Raw genomic sequence first — 14,726 nt, forward strand, 5'->3', positions numbered from 1 at the left:
TATTGCAGATGTTGCAATATCCCAATATTGATAACCCGGGAATGTTATTATTTTTGTCCCCCTGTTACAGAGACTAGTAAAACTATGTTTCATGACTGATTATACCTCCTTGATTACATTTATTGATTTTAAATTTTGTTTTGAATGTACCTATATGTTAGTACTATTGCTTTGGACTTCTGTATATAATTATCTATCAGAATCCATGTTTGTATGTTACGTAAAATTTTTATTTATACGTGTTACAATTACATGTTTACTCTGCTGATACCAACTTGATGATTTTGTTACCACAGCATGGCGATTCCGTTACTTTATTAAAAAAAATGTGGCAAGGTTAGACAAGTCGCCATACTTTTACCAAAATGATGTACATGTATCCCCCAAATATCACCATTATGCTAGAAAGTAGTGCAAATATGAGTTCATTCTGAAAGCATTTTAATTTTTTGACAAACACATACATTTTGAAATTAGGCTGATTTATGAAGGATAACTACAAGTAATACTTAAACTATTTTTATAGTATTTTACAATGGCTTTATTGTGGGCTATTGGATTATGATGATTGGTTCACATTAGTGGTGACATTGTCTTATTTATGTAAATAAGACAATGGAATTGTCTTATTTACAAGCTGATGACATGGTTATGGAAGTGAGGATGTAAACTTGTTGCCATTCTATGCCCACCCCATAGAGATACAGGTTTCAGGAATATTTTCAGCTTCTGGTACTTAACTTGCCTACCCTTGTGGAATGTGAATTTTGGTTGGCTAGCAGTTTATGCCCAAGGAACCACTGCAGTGCTGTGATTTCATTGCATTATAACAGTACTGTAATTGGTGTTTAAAATGACGTTTGCCTGTGTAACAGACACCCTGCTTGTTATAATCCTAAAATTCAAAGTTTAAGAGGAATTTCAGGTTACTTCTCTAAAAGTTCACTGAAGAATATAATTGCACTTTTTGCATTTGTTTAGCTCTGTGGACTTTTCTTGTTTATTTTGGGTACATTGTACAGCTGTTGTAATGACACAGCAATAGAGTCTTTGGTTAATTGTGTAGTTGTAATCTTTTTATATAGTGACTTAATCGGTACTTTTATTTATTGCAATAACAACACATAGTAATTGTCAGGTTACTTTAAAATAATAAACTATCCATCATAACTAAAATATAATGTAATTGAAGCTAGTATGATGATCAAAATTGCCAGTTGTGCAGATGCACTCACACCTGCCTGCTATCATGAATAAAGAATGGAACCAAAACATCCTCAAGGAGCAACTTCTCCCAACCATCCAAAAACAGTTTGGTGACGAACAATGCCCTTTCCAGCATGATGGAGCACCTTGCCATAAGGTAAAAGTGGAAACTAAATGACTCGGGGATCAAAACGTCGAAATTTTGGGTCCATGGCCAGGAAACTCCCCAGACCTCAATCCCATTGAGAACTTGTGGTCCACCCTCAAGAGTCGGGTGGACAAACAGAAACCCACAAATTCTGACAACTCCAAGCATTGACTACAAATTGCAGAGGCCTTCAAAAAGAAGGGTCAACACTGCAAATATTGACGCTTTGCATAAACTTAATGTAATTGTCAATAAAAGCCTTTGACACTTCAGAAATGCTTGTAATTGTATTTCAGTATACCACAGCAACATCTGACAAAAAGGTCTAAAAACACTGAAGCAGCAAACTTTGTGATTACCAATACTTGTGTCATTCTCAAAACTTTTGCCCATGATATATATATATATATATATATATATATATATATATATATATATATATATATATATATATATAAATTGGTCACTTTTTTGGTCCCTATTGCTCCAACAGGTCGCGCCTCTGCGCTCTTTGCTACTGTATTTAATTGTTTTGAAGAATACGAAGAAGAGAACAACAGCTTTCACATATCTGCATAGCAAATGTAACTTCACTGTGGACCATCTTAAGTTCTATCAAGGAATGCCAACTCATAATGACAGTATGCCAGCTGCATTCACAGCCATCTGGCACAGGTGTCTGAAATATATGTACATTTCTTTTATTCTCATTATTTACTAAATGCTATTGATGCCTTGGTAAATCAATATGTTATCAGACTGAGAGAGATGCATTTTACTGTGGGCCCAGGGTAGGCTCCTTTAGCAGTTAAGGCAATCTCATATTGGAAATCAGCCGACACAGTTGATTTCAGTAATGAGATGAAACTTGCACAACTTTTAAAAAACTAAATCCCTCATTGGTGCTGAACCTGTTGCTAAAAACAAATATAGAGACACCTTTTATACAGCTCTATTGCACATTACTTAACATGTAGTATTATCCATTTAGAAAAAAAATAAGGAAATGTACATGTGATTTAAAATATATGAAGCAGACAAGTAAAAGATAAATGATTATTTATTCTAAGAACAATTCAGCTAAGGACAAATTGTTCTTTGTCTTTTGTCATTGTTAAAAAGCAGCAGGCATACAGCTCCATATCAAAGTTGAATTAAAATAAATTCTACAGGGTCAAATAAAATGCTCGTTATGGTCTATAGAGTTCTAAAGATACAAGGCATACCTTATATACTATAGACCTTTATTTTTTTTTAACAAATAAAGGTTACCAAGTAAAATGTTTTAAAAAGCTCATTAGACCTTTAATAGTTCCAGACACTGAGCTCCAGCCCACATCCTTTCTATGTGTATGTGTTACTCCATATCTGTTCCTGCCATTGTGCTAGGAGGGAATTGCACCGATAGTTCCTTCTTCTGATTAGGTTCTCCTGTAATCCCGATACAGCTCAGAGATGGTGACGATTTCTCTTTGTCTATACCATTATAAACACAGTGTGTTTCCTGTTCTATCTGAGAGGAAATGGAAATGGCGTTTAAGGAGGAAAGCCACACACCACAATATATATTACATATTTGTCTATTAGAGACCGGTTCCCACACGCTGGCTTACACTGTGTCCACCAATCACATTGTTCCCACTGAATTAATTTATGCATTTATTTCAATGAGAAGGGAATTCCAGAAAAATCTGTAACATCCTGTTTACTTGTATACATTTCATTACATTCATTACATTGTTCAAAGCGTGTTCTTGCATTAATTTAAAAGAAATGTCCTAGTCCGTTAACATAGTTAATTATTTCCAACAGTTTTATATTTACAGCAATTGGATCTCTAGTACTTTGACACTTTTGTTTAACTGTTAATAAGAAGAACATGTAGCTTGTTTTAACTTCTAACTAATGTATAATTCATATATGCGCTGTGAAATTGTAATTTTATTTTCACTGATCCCAAATAAAGGAGTAAATTGATGTCCTCATGCTGGAACCTTTGTTACTACATTTTAAGTTTATAGTTGGACGTTTCAATAACTATTTGGTGTTGACAAAAGTTTCTGGTTTAAATTTTTATGGAGGCCCTAGATGTAGAAATGTTTTATGGGAAATGTAGAGTGGACCTAAGTCCCTGAGCCAACGCATTTAAGGAAAGGTCACCATTTTTAATGTATTTTCTGTTTTTCAGACATTTGAGGCCAATGACCTGTATCAAGGGCAGAACTTCAACAAGGTGCTTAATTCCCTAGTTCTCCTGAATAAAGTCACAGCAGGTATGTGTGAGCTGTCAGATATGGCTTGTTGCAGCCACCTGTATGTTTGTCTACTGTGCAGCAATAAATTGCATTAGTGATAGATTCACAATCTGGAAAGTACCTACATTCCTTTTGGTTTTTATGTATAGTTGAGCACTAGTTAACTCTAGTCCTGCTGATTATTAGAATATGTTTTGTGGAAGCCTTGATTATCCAATTAGACCTGTTTTTGTTTCAAGAAATTGACACTATATTACGGTTGTCAGACTAAAGTATACATGTATTAAAATCCTAATTAAGTTTCTATTTTCTTTTCCTCTTTTTTTTTATTTTTTTTAATTTAATTTATTTTACAAAAGGGTGCATGTTGTCTCCATGCTAATTCTTAATTCTCTATCATATATTAACTCTTTGGCATTGGGATATATCTGTTTTTGAACACTTGTTTATGCTTTATTTATGACCTAAAAATGGATCATATGCCTGTGATTGAACTAGTTTTGGAGCATGTTCTGGAGTATTCTGAGAGGTTTAGAAAAAGTGAGATCACAGAAATAATGAAAAACTTGGGGTTTCTAAAGTTTAACTCTACTCAAAAAGGAATTTGTCTATTGAAAATCATTGTTTGGGTATTTGAAATTGGAGTGCCTGAAATCACTGTAAAAACACATTGCAATGTTGTAAATAGATTTCCTTAGTAAAATCTGTAACTTTAGAAACAAGCTGGACAGTACAGAGTATTTCTGTAGTTACAGATATTGTTAAGGAAGGTCTGTCATTCACAATCTGATGAATGGCGACGGTGTTTCACCAATTAAAACAAGGGATTTGAATTAAAATAGGGGCAGCAAGGTGGCTAAGTGGTTAGCACTTCTACCTCACAGACTTGGGGTCATGAGTTCAATTCCTGACCATGGCCTTATCTGTGTGGAGTTTGTATCTTCTCCCCGTGTTTGCGTGGGTTTCCTCCGAGTGCTCCGGTTTCCTCCCACACTCCAAAAACATACTAGTAGGTTAATTGGCTGCTAACAAAAAAATGACCCTAGTCTCTCTCTCTCTCTCTGTCTGTGTGTTAGGGAATTTAGACTGTGAGCTCCAATGGGTCAGGGAATGATGTGAGTGAGTTCTCTGTACAGCGCTGCGGAATCAGTGGCGCTATATAAAAAAATGGTGATGATGATTTAAAATAGTTTTTTCAGTAAGGTGTATTAACCAGCATAATAAATTTTATTTGGTAGGTTTTGAATGGCGTTACCCATATAAGAGAGTTTGAGCCTTTGAAAATGGGTTCTAGTGGTTCATTTCTGTAGTCATCATGACTGGTTAACTTGTTTTAAAATATTTCCATGTGTACTTACATTTAATTTACAAAGAGTGAATTTGTATTTTTCCCACTTGCAGGATTTTCGTATCATACAGTACACACAGACAGCCTGTCTTTGTGTCTGATTTCATTAGTAGCTTTCACAAACTATTACTAGTCTATTTGTCCTATGTATTAATAAAGAATGGGAAAACTTTTGCAAGGATTTGGGCTATTTGTGTTTTCCATTGTGTATGTGCCTTCGGTATTGTCATCCCCCAGCTGCTTCCTCTTAAAGCAGCAGATTCCTACCAGTAGCACTAAACAATGAGTACGCGAGCCAGGGCACTGGTGGAAAACGGACGTCCTGTTCATCTCCATCCCAGGAGAAAACAGTCTCTCATTCAAGGCATGTCCACGTAGTTACCATTGTTTTTCTTTCTACCTGATTCTACGTTTGTAGAATGACAGTTTTTTTTCCCCCTTGGTTTATTTGTATGAGAATATGGTGACATAATGTACACACTTGTGCTTATATCTGAGCTTTAGAGTTATGATAACTGCAATTGACGGCTTGTTGTTGTAAAACTTATTAAAGGGCCGCTAAATGTCAATTTTACAGTAAGTGTTAAAAGTGAACTCTAAATCTAAAACTTAGCCCCTCCCCTGGAAAGTTCCCATTTATAGGATTCTAAGAAAAGAAAATGCCTGTGAACATTTTTCTTTATCATTTAAAAATGTCAGATACAGGTATGGAAAATGGGCACTGCCTTGTCTTCCATGCTCTGGATGTAGCGTAAAGGAAAATTACCTATTAAAAAAAAGAGAAAACAAGCCATAAACGATTATCAAATGAGACTTTCCCCAATTGATGGTCAGCATGCATCTGTAATTACATGCTGCAGGTCTCCAATAGAGGATATTTTACCAGCAGTGATGGCGCTGCCCTCGCCCCCATCTGATAGGAAGGAATGCTTCTCTTCTGATTTTTCGAACAGCCAAAGGAGTGGAGCCTGCTACTTTTTATATAACAGTATTTAAGCAAAGTATCTCAATGAAGCCCTAAAAGGAAAAGGGGGTCAGCAAAGCTGAAGTGTCGTATATAGTTTTAGAACAAATTGGCAATAAATTGCTGCTTTTGTGAGCTCACATGTAAGTTGGGACTGGTGTAAAATTCAGTCAAATGATAATCACAGTCTGACATAGGCCAACCACATTGTGATCTTCATAGGACCTTACCATGTGACACGAGTGTCACATGGCTGAATTTGTCCAGTATGGCATTTTGTTGTTGTTGTTGTACAGACTGAGAAATCTGCATTTTTGGCTCAGTGGCCCAGAATGTACAGTATAATTGATTTAAATGTTATTTTTAGATCATTTCCTGAGGATTATCAGCTATGGGTAATAATTAAAATAATTTGATTTGTTATCTAGATCCCTTAATAAACTTATAGCTTATTGAAGCTTTTATTGAAAAATAGCCTTTTGTAAAGTTATAGTGTTTTTATGCCTTGCTTTACTATTTGCTCTATGTATCTTTTGTTATATTTTATATTGTGTCCTCTGTATGCTCTACCAGATATGCTAGGTGCAACATTAAAAATACACCTTCTTTCTCAGTTGTGACTCAAAAACCACTTAATAAATTAGACATGCAATTAGATGTTACGTTGACTAAGAACTTTTCAAGTGCTTGTAAATCTAAACTAGACATTTATAAAGGATAAGTAAAAAAATATAGTTTTGGATGAAGGTTGATGAGATAAAAGGAATAACAATGCTTGCTGATTTGACTTGCTCTTCATTATCAGCAAATGAATACAGCAGAGCAGTTCTGAGACAGTGAGACATCTGGTGGGAAGACTTGCACCTTTCCTCCATAAGTGCTGTCGACCGCATACCTGAAGAGATAACAGAAACTTTCTGTTTTGCTTATTTGACTTTTTTGTGCATTTCTTTACTGTGGAAACACCCAGATGCAGAGTAACTTCTACCTCTGTCTAACCATAAACTTTTTGTGCGGTTTCTAGATATTGGTTTGGGAAGTGACTCTGTGTGTGCTCGTCCATCTTCACATCGGATAAAGTCATTTGATTCCCTTGGGTCCCAGTCTGCACTCAGCCGCTCATCAAAATTATTGCAGGGTCAATATCGAAGCCTGGTGAGTAAATTATGTCATAATCCAAGTAAACAGTGTTTTGTGTGGCTGTTGAATTCACACACATTTTATACATTGTGATGACTCTATCTTACAATGTGTCTTCTTGCACATGTGTCCTTGGCAAAGGATTAAATATTTAATCTTTTTATGCTTTATTGCAGTGTATCGTGAAATTACATTTTTAATCTTCTAGATTTTATTTCTCCCAGTATGTTATGTGTTTTTTTGTTTTGTTTTGTTTTTTTCATGGCTAGTACTTCTTGACGGTACAGCATTTTCTAGTAGAGACTGGGCACAGGAAATGAGTTTGCCTCTTCTGATTCCAGGGTCATTAGTTTACGGTTTTCTAAAGATGTTTATAAAATGTCTACATTTTAGAAATCAATTTAAGAGCATGCTGTGTTGTAGAAAAAAAAGAGATAAAGATATTGATCATGATTATAAATAAATAACTAGTGGGGTATTACTTAGTTTTTAACTAATATTTTATTATCCCAAACGGAGTATAAACTGTCTATCTGAAGTGTATGTTACAACAGTTGTACAGCTATCCTCTGGCCAGATCATTAGTGTGGCATGGAACAAGCAGGCATGTGATAGCTTCTTCATTTCTGAATTAAGTTTGGAATGCTATTATGGGTTCTGTTATGGGCAGTTCTTGATTATTATTCAGTAATATGTGAACTGGTGATTGTCTTTATCTTACAGATAAAGGGAATCCCCTATACAGGTACAGATTTCTAACCAACTGGTTTCAGTCCAGAATAAACCACACTGGTAGATCAAATTGCGTGACCATTGGCTGACCACACACATGCAGGTCATTGGATATTCCAATTAAGTTTGGTTTACCTGATAAAAATATGAATCAATCATTTGGATACCTACATTTGGTGAAGACTACTAAATTGACCAATGTTATGTGTCCATATGTGGGCAGTTTTTCTGCTTCTTTCCAGTTTCTTCATTTCTACATAGACATGGATACTATACAATATAATGATCAGCAAGGTGTGAGGATGCCACTCATGTAATCTGTTCTACCGTTTCTTCTATAGTAAACAGTAATGATCAATTCAAGTATCTGCATCATACATATTTTATTAAATATTTAATGAATCTTCATCTGACATGACTACATGTAAGTTATTTTCCTGATTTTGTTCTTTTTTTTTTTTCTTTGAAGGATATGACCGATAACAGCAACCATCACATAGTGGTGAGGGCGAAGTTTAGTTTTCAGCAAACCAATGAAGATGAGCTGTCTTTCTGTAAGGGAGATATACTTCATGTTACACGGCTTGAAGAGGGCGGTTGGTGGGAAGGAACACATAGCGGCAAAACAGGATGGTTCCCGAGCAACTATGTCCGAGAGATCAAGTCCTCTGGTATGTTTTTCATTTTGAATGGAAATGCTCATAAAAATAAGTTGTGCATAATACTAATACAACAAATTTATTTTGTAGTTACCGCCCAGTATTCTACATTTTGATATGCATTGTTGGAATGTACCAATATAAGTCGGCAATTCACTGAAATTATGCTAAAATTGATTAATCCGTTGTTTGTTGTGTACAAAATTGTATGTAATGTGTACATTAACTAGGAAAACTGGACAGTCTTCCTAGTGATACTTGTGCCTGTCCTACCCTCCTGCATTAGTAGTAGTGTAGATATTGGTACTGTATTCCTCTGTTTATAATCTCTGCGCTTGTGTTACCTGTTATCAGTGTGCACAATTAGGGGAGATGTACAAAATGATGACAGGAACAGCTTCACTTTATAAAAGATTTGTTAGCAATCTAAAACTATAATGAAACGTTATCATTAACATAAACACATAACTACCAAAAAAATAAGGGAAAATGCATTACAAAGTTCTTGAATTAACCACAATACTTTTAGTACAGCTTCAGTGCATCTTGGCATAGATTCTACAGGTGTCTGGAACGGGTTGTGACATTCTTTTACAAGAAATTCCATCAGTCAATGTTTTGTTAGTAGTGGTGAACAACAGTCTAGACCAGTGTTTCCCAAATGCGGTGTTCAGGGCCCCCTAACAGTGCATGTTTTCCATCTCCTTGCTGGAGCACAGGTGTATTCACTACTGTTTGACACATTGTAATAGATCCACAGGTTTTACTAATTATTTCACTTGTCACCTGGAAAACCTGCACTGTTAGAGGGCCCTGAGGACTGGGTTTAGGAAACACTAGTCTAAACTCTTTCCACAGTAGCCCCTAGTTGTTGATTGTCTTTTCCTCATACTTGGTTGTAATGTCACCTTAGTTAATGTTCTTTGAGAAACCTCACGAAGTTGAGCATTCTTCATCCCCTTTTTCTACATGTCCCTATGTATGATTGTATGTTAATCATGACACTTAAGTTGATGCACCTGCTTTTGATATACTTTGTGTATCTCGTTTATTCAAGTGTATCGTTTTTTTTTTTAGTAATTATCTCTTTATCAAAGAGTATATGTAATATATTGCTCTACTGCAGCTTGGCCTGGCCTCATCTAGCTTAATGGTACAAATAGTTGGTTTTTATCTTCTCAGATCAGCTGACCAGTTAGCACAGATGTAGCCAGTTTGCATTTATCCCAACTATATTTTCGCATTCAGACTAATTGGAAATGTATTTGGTGTTGCCTACACTAAGTGGGTTTCTCTCTCAAAGTGTTGGGAAATGCAGTTAAACAACACAGTTGGACAAACACTGAATAACATCTGAAAACATTCAGAAATGACCTATATCTATTACAGCCTGGTTCTGCACTTCTCTAACTTCACTGGACATTGCAACTAGGTATTGTGTTTTGTTTTTATATGCCTCACTTTCTTGTCATTTATTCTTCAATCACAATGTTTAACAAATTGCTGTTCTTATTTTACTTTCATGGGATGATCATTCGGACTATATAATCCTTCTTCCTTCCTGCAACACACAGCTTTGTCCACATTGCCCCCTTACTACTCGCCTCTAATTAATACTCAAACTTTTTTCCTATTTATATTCACTAACCGGAACATCCTCACCCTGTCGACTGAAACAAAAGTGTCACAGATCTCTCTCGCTCCCCTCCTTTGTCTTTCGCTCCCCCCCTTTGCCCCCCCCCCTTTGTCTCTCGCTCTCCCTCTGTCTCTCGCTTTCTCTGTACCCCCATACACATATATCTGAATGCTGCCAAAAGTCAGCAAACCAAAAACACATCACTTGTGTTCCCTCTCTTCCTAAGTGCTTTAAATGTGTACTATGGAATGCACTCACTATTTGTAACAAAAGTAACTCCATACATGACCTCTTCCTCTCAAACAACCTCAATCTTTTGGCCATTACAGAAACATGGCTTACACAATCACACTACCTCACCTGCTGCCCTTTCACTCACACCTCCAGACCTGGAAGCAGACAATGAGGTTGGACTACTTCCTTCCCCACATTGCACATTTACATTTCTTCCAAATGTCCTGTCAATCACATTCCCATCTATTGAAGTACATGCTTTTCAAATTTGTAACCCATCTCTGAGTGTTGCTGTCATCTAACTCCCCCTGAAATGTTTCTCTGCCTGGCTCCCTCAGTTTTTATCTTCTGACATTCCCACCATCATCATGGGTGATTTTAACATCCCCATTGATAATTCTGCTTCCAAACTACCCTCGCAGTGGACTGAATCCTCTACTCATCGGGATGGCCACTACATTGATCTTGTCTAGATTCTGCTCAGTTTCTGATTTCCTCATCACTCCTTTCCCCTTATCGGATCATCACCTTATCAACTTCAAGCTCTCCCCCAGTACTTTAACCTCCCTGCTATCTAGCTCATTAGTACACTATCATACGAAGGGACACTTAGCCTGATGTGTTTGTTGAAGGGGCGGGGCTCCTTTGGGAGGGCCACCTTGAACGTCTGCACTTGTCTTGTGTTAATTTGCAGATGTTGTAGTTGCTGCCTTTACGCATTTGGCTCGGTGGGTACTTTTTTGTAGTAGGGTTTTTCAGGGCGCAACAGGGTGTTGTGTTTTTGTGTGTTGGTGGTCTAGAATCTTGTAGTCTTATAAATGTGCTTTTGGAGGGGGGGAGAGAAATGCAAGTTGTGAGTGATTGGTTTGAAGCTCACCTGGTTCTGTCTGTACCTCGTTGTCTTGTGTCGTCGGTGTTTAGATGACCTGTTTGGTTCTTTTTGTATTCTGGATGTAGCTGTGGAAGAGGGAGGGAGGGGTAGAGAGAGAGAGGTGGGATGGAATTGTATTTGGAGAAACGGTAGTTATGCGAGCGGATTATAGACCATATACTTCCCTTTTTACTGCTTTTGACAGATTTTGGTTTATAGCTCTTTTGAGTTTGACTGTTGTAGCTCTTTTATCTTTGGTATTTTGCTATTCCGCTATGGAGTTTAGTTATTATAGTTCTATTTATATAGCTTTTATATAGTTTTGATGACTATAGCCCTTGGTGTGTATACCAATATACTTGAATGTTTATTGCTCCAGTTGTTTACACTTCTTTTGTCTTATGGATGTGATACTTTTAGCATGTTTTATCTATAGCTGTTTTCTGTGTATAGCCTGTGGTAAGCTATGGTTTGGGTGGGTTTTAGATTGGTTGATAGCTCTTGGGGTATGTCTGGGTGCTAGGTGATATAGGTGGTGTGTCTCTGTGGCGTGTGGGGGGGTATGTCTTTGCTATTTTTTGTGAGTGTGGGAGGTTAGGTTATGCTTGAATGGTTGTTGTTTATGCGTGTGTAATAGGAAATTTGTAGCTCGTGTGGTCTGTGGGGTTAATGGTGTGTATATGGAGTTTGGTAGCTCGTTTGCTCTTATAAGAGCAGTTTTTTCTGTTCCTTTGCTTCCGAATTCCTTCATTGGTGTACAGTGAGTGGCTGCTTGGTTGCGGCTTGTGTTCCACTGTGCTCAAGTTCCGGTAGCCGTGAACGCACAAACTTCCGGTTTCTTCGTTTGGGGGGATCTTCTTTTGTGTGTTGATGTGGGGAGGGGGTCTGTTGCTGCCTCTTGTGGTTTAAGCAACGCGTTTCGTCCTGTCTAACTACTGTGTCTCCAAACTTTATTCCATCTCACCACTCCCCACCAACCCTCCCTCTCTCTCTCTCTCTCTCTCTCTCTCACACACATACATCCAGAATACAAAAGAACTAATCAAACAGGCTCTCTAAACACCAACTTGTTGATGTTTTGGCTGCAGGTTGTTTTAGTACTGTCTATGTCATAGCTAGCTACACACGGCCATGCTGGCGATGAAGAATGCTTACAATAAGTGCCCTGACTCTAACCAAGCACACCTGAAAATAAGTTAAATTCTGATTGGTTGCTGTAGGTTTGGCACATTCATGTATATGGCATGATGTCATTAAAGCAGCAATCCCACAAAGAAGTATTTTTACTTTAAATCATTAATAGCAGGCTGAAGAAACAAAGAGAGGCAAAAATGGTAATTACCAACATGCTTTAAATACTGCCACAGTGATTTATATTAAATAAACACCTTTATTGTTTCATGGGATGATTCCTGCTTTAAATAAACCCCACTATTGTAGCTAAGCCTGTACATCATTACAGGGTACTGTATTGCTCTATGGCAAGTGCAACAATTAACCTGTATGATTTCAATATCTTTTAAGCTGGCCACACATAGGGTGCTCTTTTCATGTATGTGGGTGGCCAAACTATACAGAACCAGCTCTTCAGAGCATGGGCAAACCACAGTTCAGTCAATTGTTTTGGGGTAATACACATGGCACTATAGTTTGGTTTAATTTGCCAATATCTGCCCCAATAATGCATGGTGCGTGGCCTCCTTCATATTTTACGCTATCGTTTTTCTCTTCTTAATTCATGTTCTATATCCTGTTAGTTGTCTTCTGTCCTGACATTATTTTCCTTTTAGTAATTATAATACAATGTGCCACTAGAGATCTTCCACAGCTTTGTACATAAATGGCAGTGCATAGTTCAGAAAGCTTTGAGTGATCACATTTTCCTAGGAGAGAATTTGTTTGCATGATTTTTTTTCCTGCCAGAGCATCTGTGTATTAACTTTACTTGTCTCCAATGTTCTAAACTCTTGGAAAGTAATGGATGACTTGATTGCGTAAATTGCGGTTGCAGAGAATCTCTCCTGCTGTTCATATATGTTTGTTGAGCAAGCCTGATATGTTACACTGCAACTGCAACCAGATTGAGGGATTCATCATTGTAGATAAAATTAGAAGGCACATACTTTTGTATTATTTTAGCAGTCTTAAATATCAAAGACATTACTTACTGTGTCCACATACAATGTAGGTGAGCTGCAATACTAAGTAATATGTCACAAGATTATTGTTTGATTGTATGGCGCCAGAGTGCTCCACAGTGCCAGACGGTGAGGAAAACAGAGCACACATAAAACAGGGACATACTTGGTAGACAAAATGAATGCAGATGTAAAAATAAATCAGCAACCTGAAGAACAGTTGAGTGAATACGGTAATCATATGCATCCAGGATGCTCATTGGAAAGGCTCTGTTTAATTCTAGACCAGGGTTTCCCAAACCCAGTCCTCAGGGCTCCCCAACAGTGCAGGTTTTCTAGATTACATGTGACATAATTAGCACCACCTGTGGATCTGTTACAATGTATCAGTCAGTAATGAATACACCTGTCCTCCAGCAAGGAGATATGGAAAACCTGCACTGTTGGGGAGCCCTGAGGGGTGGGTTTGGGAAACCCTCTTCTAGACCATTGATTCCTATTTAATCTATTCAGTCTGTGCTATCTTTAAAATCTGTAGGTATGTGTGTACACAACCTAATATTCAACTTTCCTTGTACATCATCTTAGTTTTTTTGTCAAAATTGGATATGTATTTACTTTGGCAGTGTCCAGGTATATAAAATTAACCAATGCCCAATGCTGTATCAGATTTTGGCAGATATCCGGTAAAATGGAAACATTGGCGTACATTGCTATATACTGAATATAACTAATTTGGCAGATAATTAATTTTGAGTAACTTTCTGTTGTAGAATGAAACTTTGTTTGTCTTGTGTTTTCACGTATCAACGTTTCTAGTAAATTCATTACAGCGATGTTGGCAAAATAGAGTAACTTCCATGTTCTATTTGATCATATTTCCTTGTGCATTTGCATAGTTATTTTGTGATCCCTACTCCATTTGCATTATTGATATTTAAGTGCATGAAAACATTTGGAGCTAGCCGAAAGTCTTTGGCATTATTATTTACATAGTTGAACACACACTCACACAGTTTTATGTGATACAGTGTATGACTAATTGGAGAACTGCATTGTTTTAAGCTGCTACATGTGACTTTGCAGACTGTTTTTATGCAGGAAGATGATGCAAACATCAATTGCAGTAACAGTTGTGAGGAATAGCACAGCTAATGTATTGTGTCTAAAACAGTGTCTGTCTGGTTATCCTATTTTAAGAACAAGTAAAGCTAAAATTCAAATGGACCCATACAAAAGAACTGCTAATAACATTCACAAATATATGTAACCGTTATTAAGAGACTTACCAGAATAGAAGATTTTGGAGATAAAATTCTAATTGTGGGGGAGATAGTTTCCTACACACAGTTCAGTAATCATCATTAGTTTATTTACAAGGCGACACAAAACTGT

At 37.0% G+C, this 14,726-nt stretch overlaps 1 protein-coding gene across 2 annotated transcripts in view; it reads left to right on the plus strand.

Moving 5' to 3' along the window:
• Nucleotides 1-14,726, plus strand: part of ARHGEF7 (Rho guanine nucleotide exchange factor 7) — a 112,395-nt gene that overhangs the window by 34,012 nt on the left and 63,657 nt on the right. For both annotated transcript variants that reach the window (XM_075200020.1, XM_075200019.1), the window contains exons 3-5: nt 3,543-3,627; nt 6,946-7,076; nt 8,263-8,464. In XM_075200020.1, the coding sequence (XP_075056121.1) occupies nt 3,543-3,627; nt 6,946-7,076; nt 8,263-8,464 (418 nt within the window). The remainder of the gene's footprint in view (nt 1-3,542; nt 3,628-6,945; nt 7,077-8,262; nt 8,465-14,726) is intronic.

Source organism: Mixophyes fleayi, chromosome 2 (assembly GCF_038048845.1).
Source record: "Mixophyes fleayi isolate aMixFle1 chromosome 2, aMixFle1.hap1, whole genome shotgun sequence".
Classification (NCBI taxonomy): Eukaryota; Metazoa; Chordata; class Amphibia; order Anura; family Limnodynastidae; genus Mixophyes; species Mixophyes fleayi.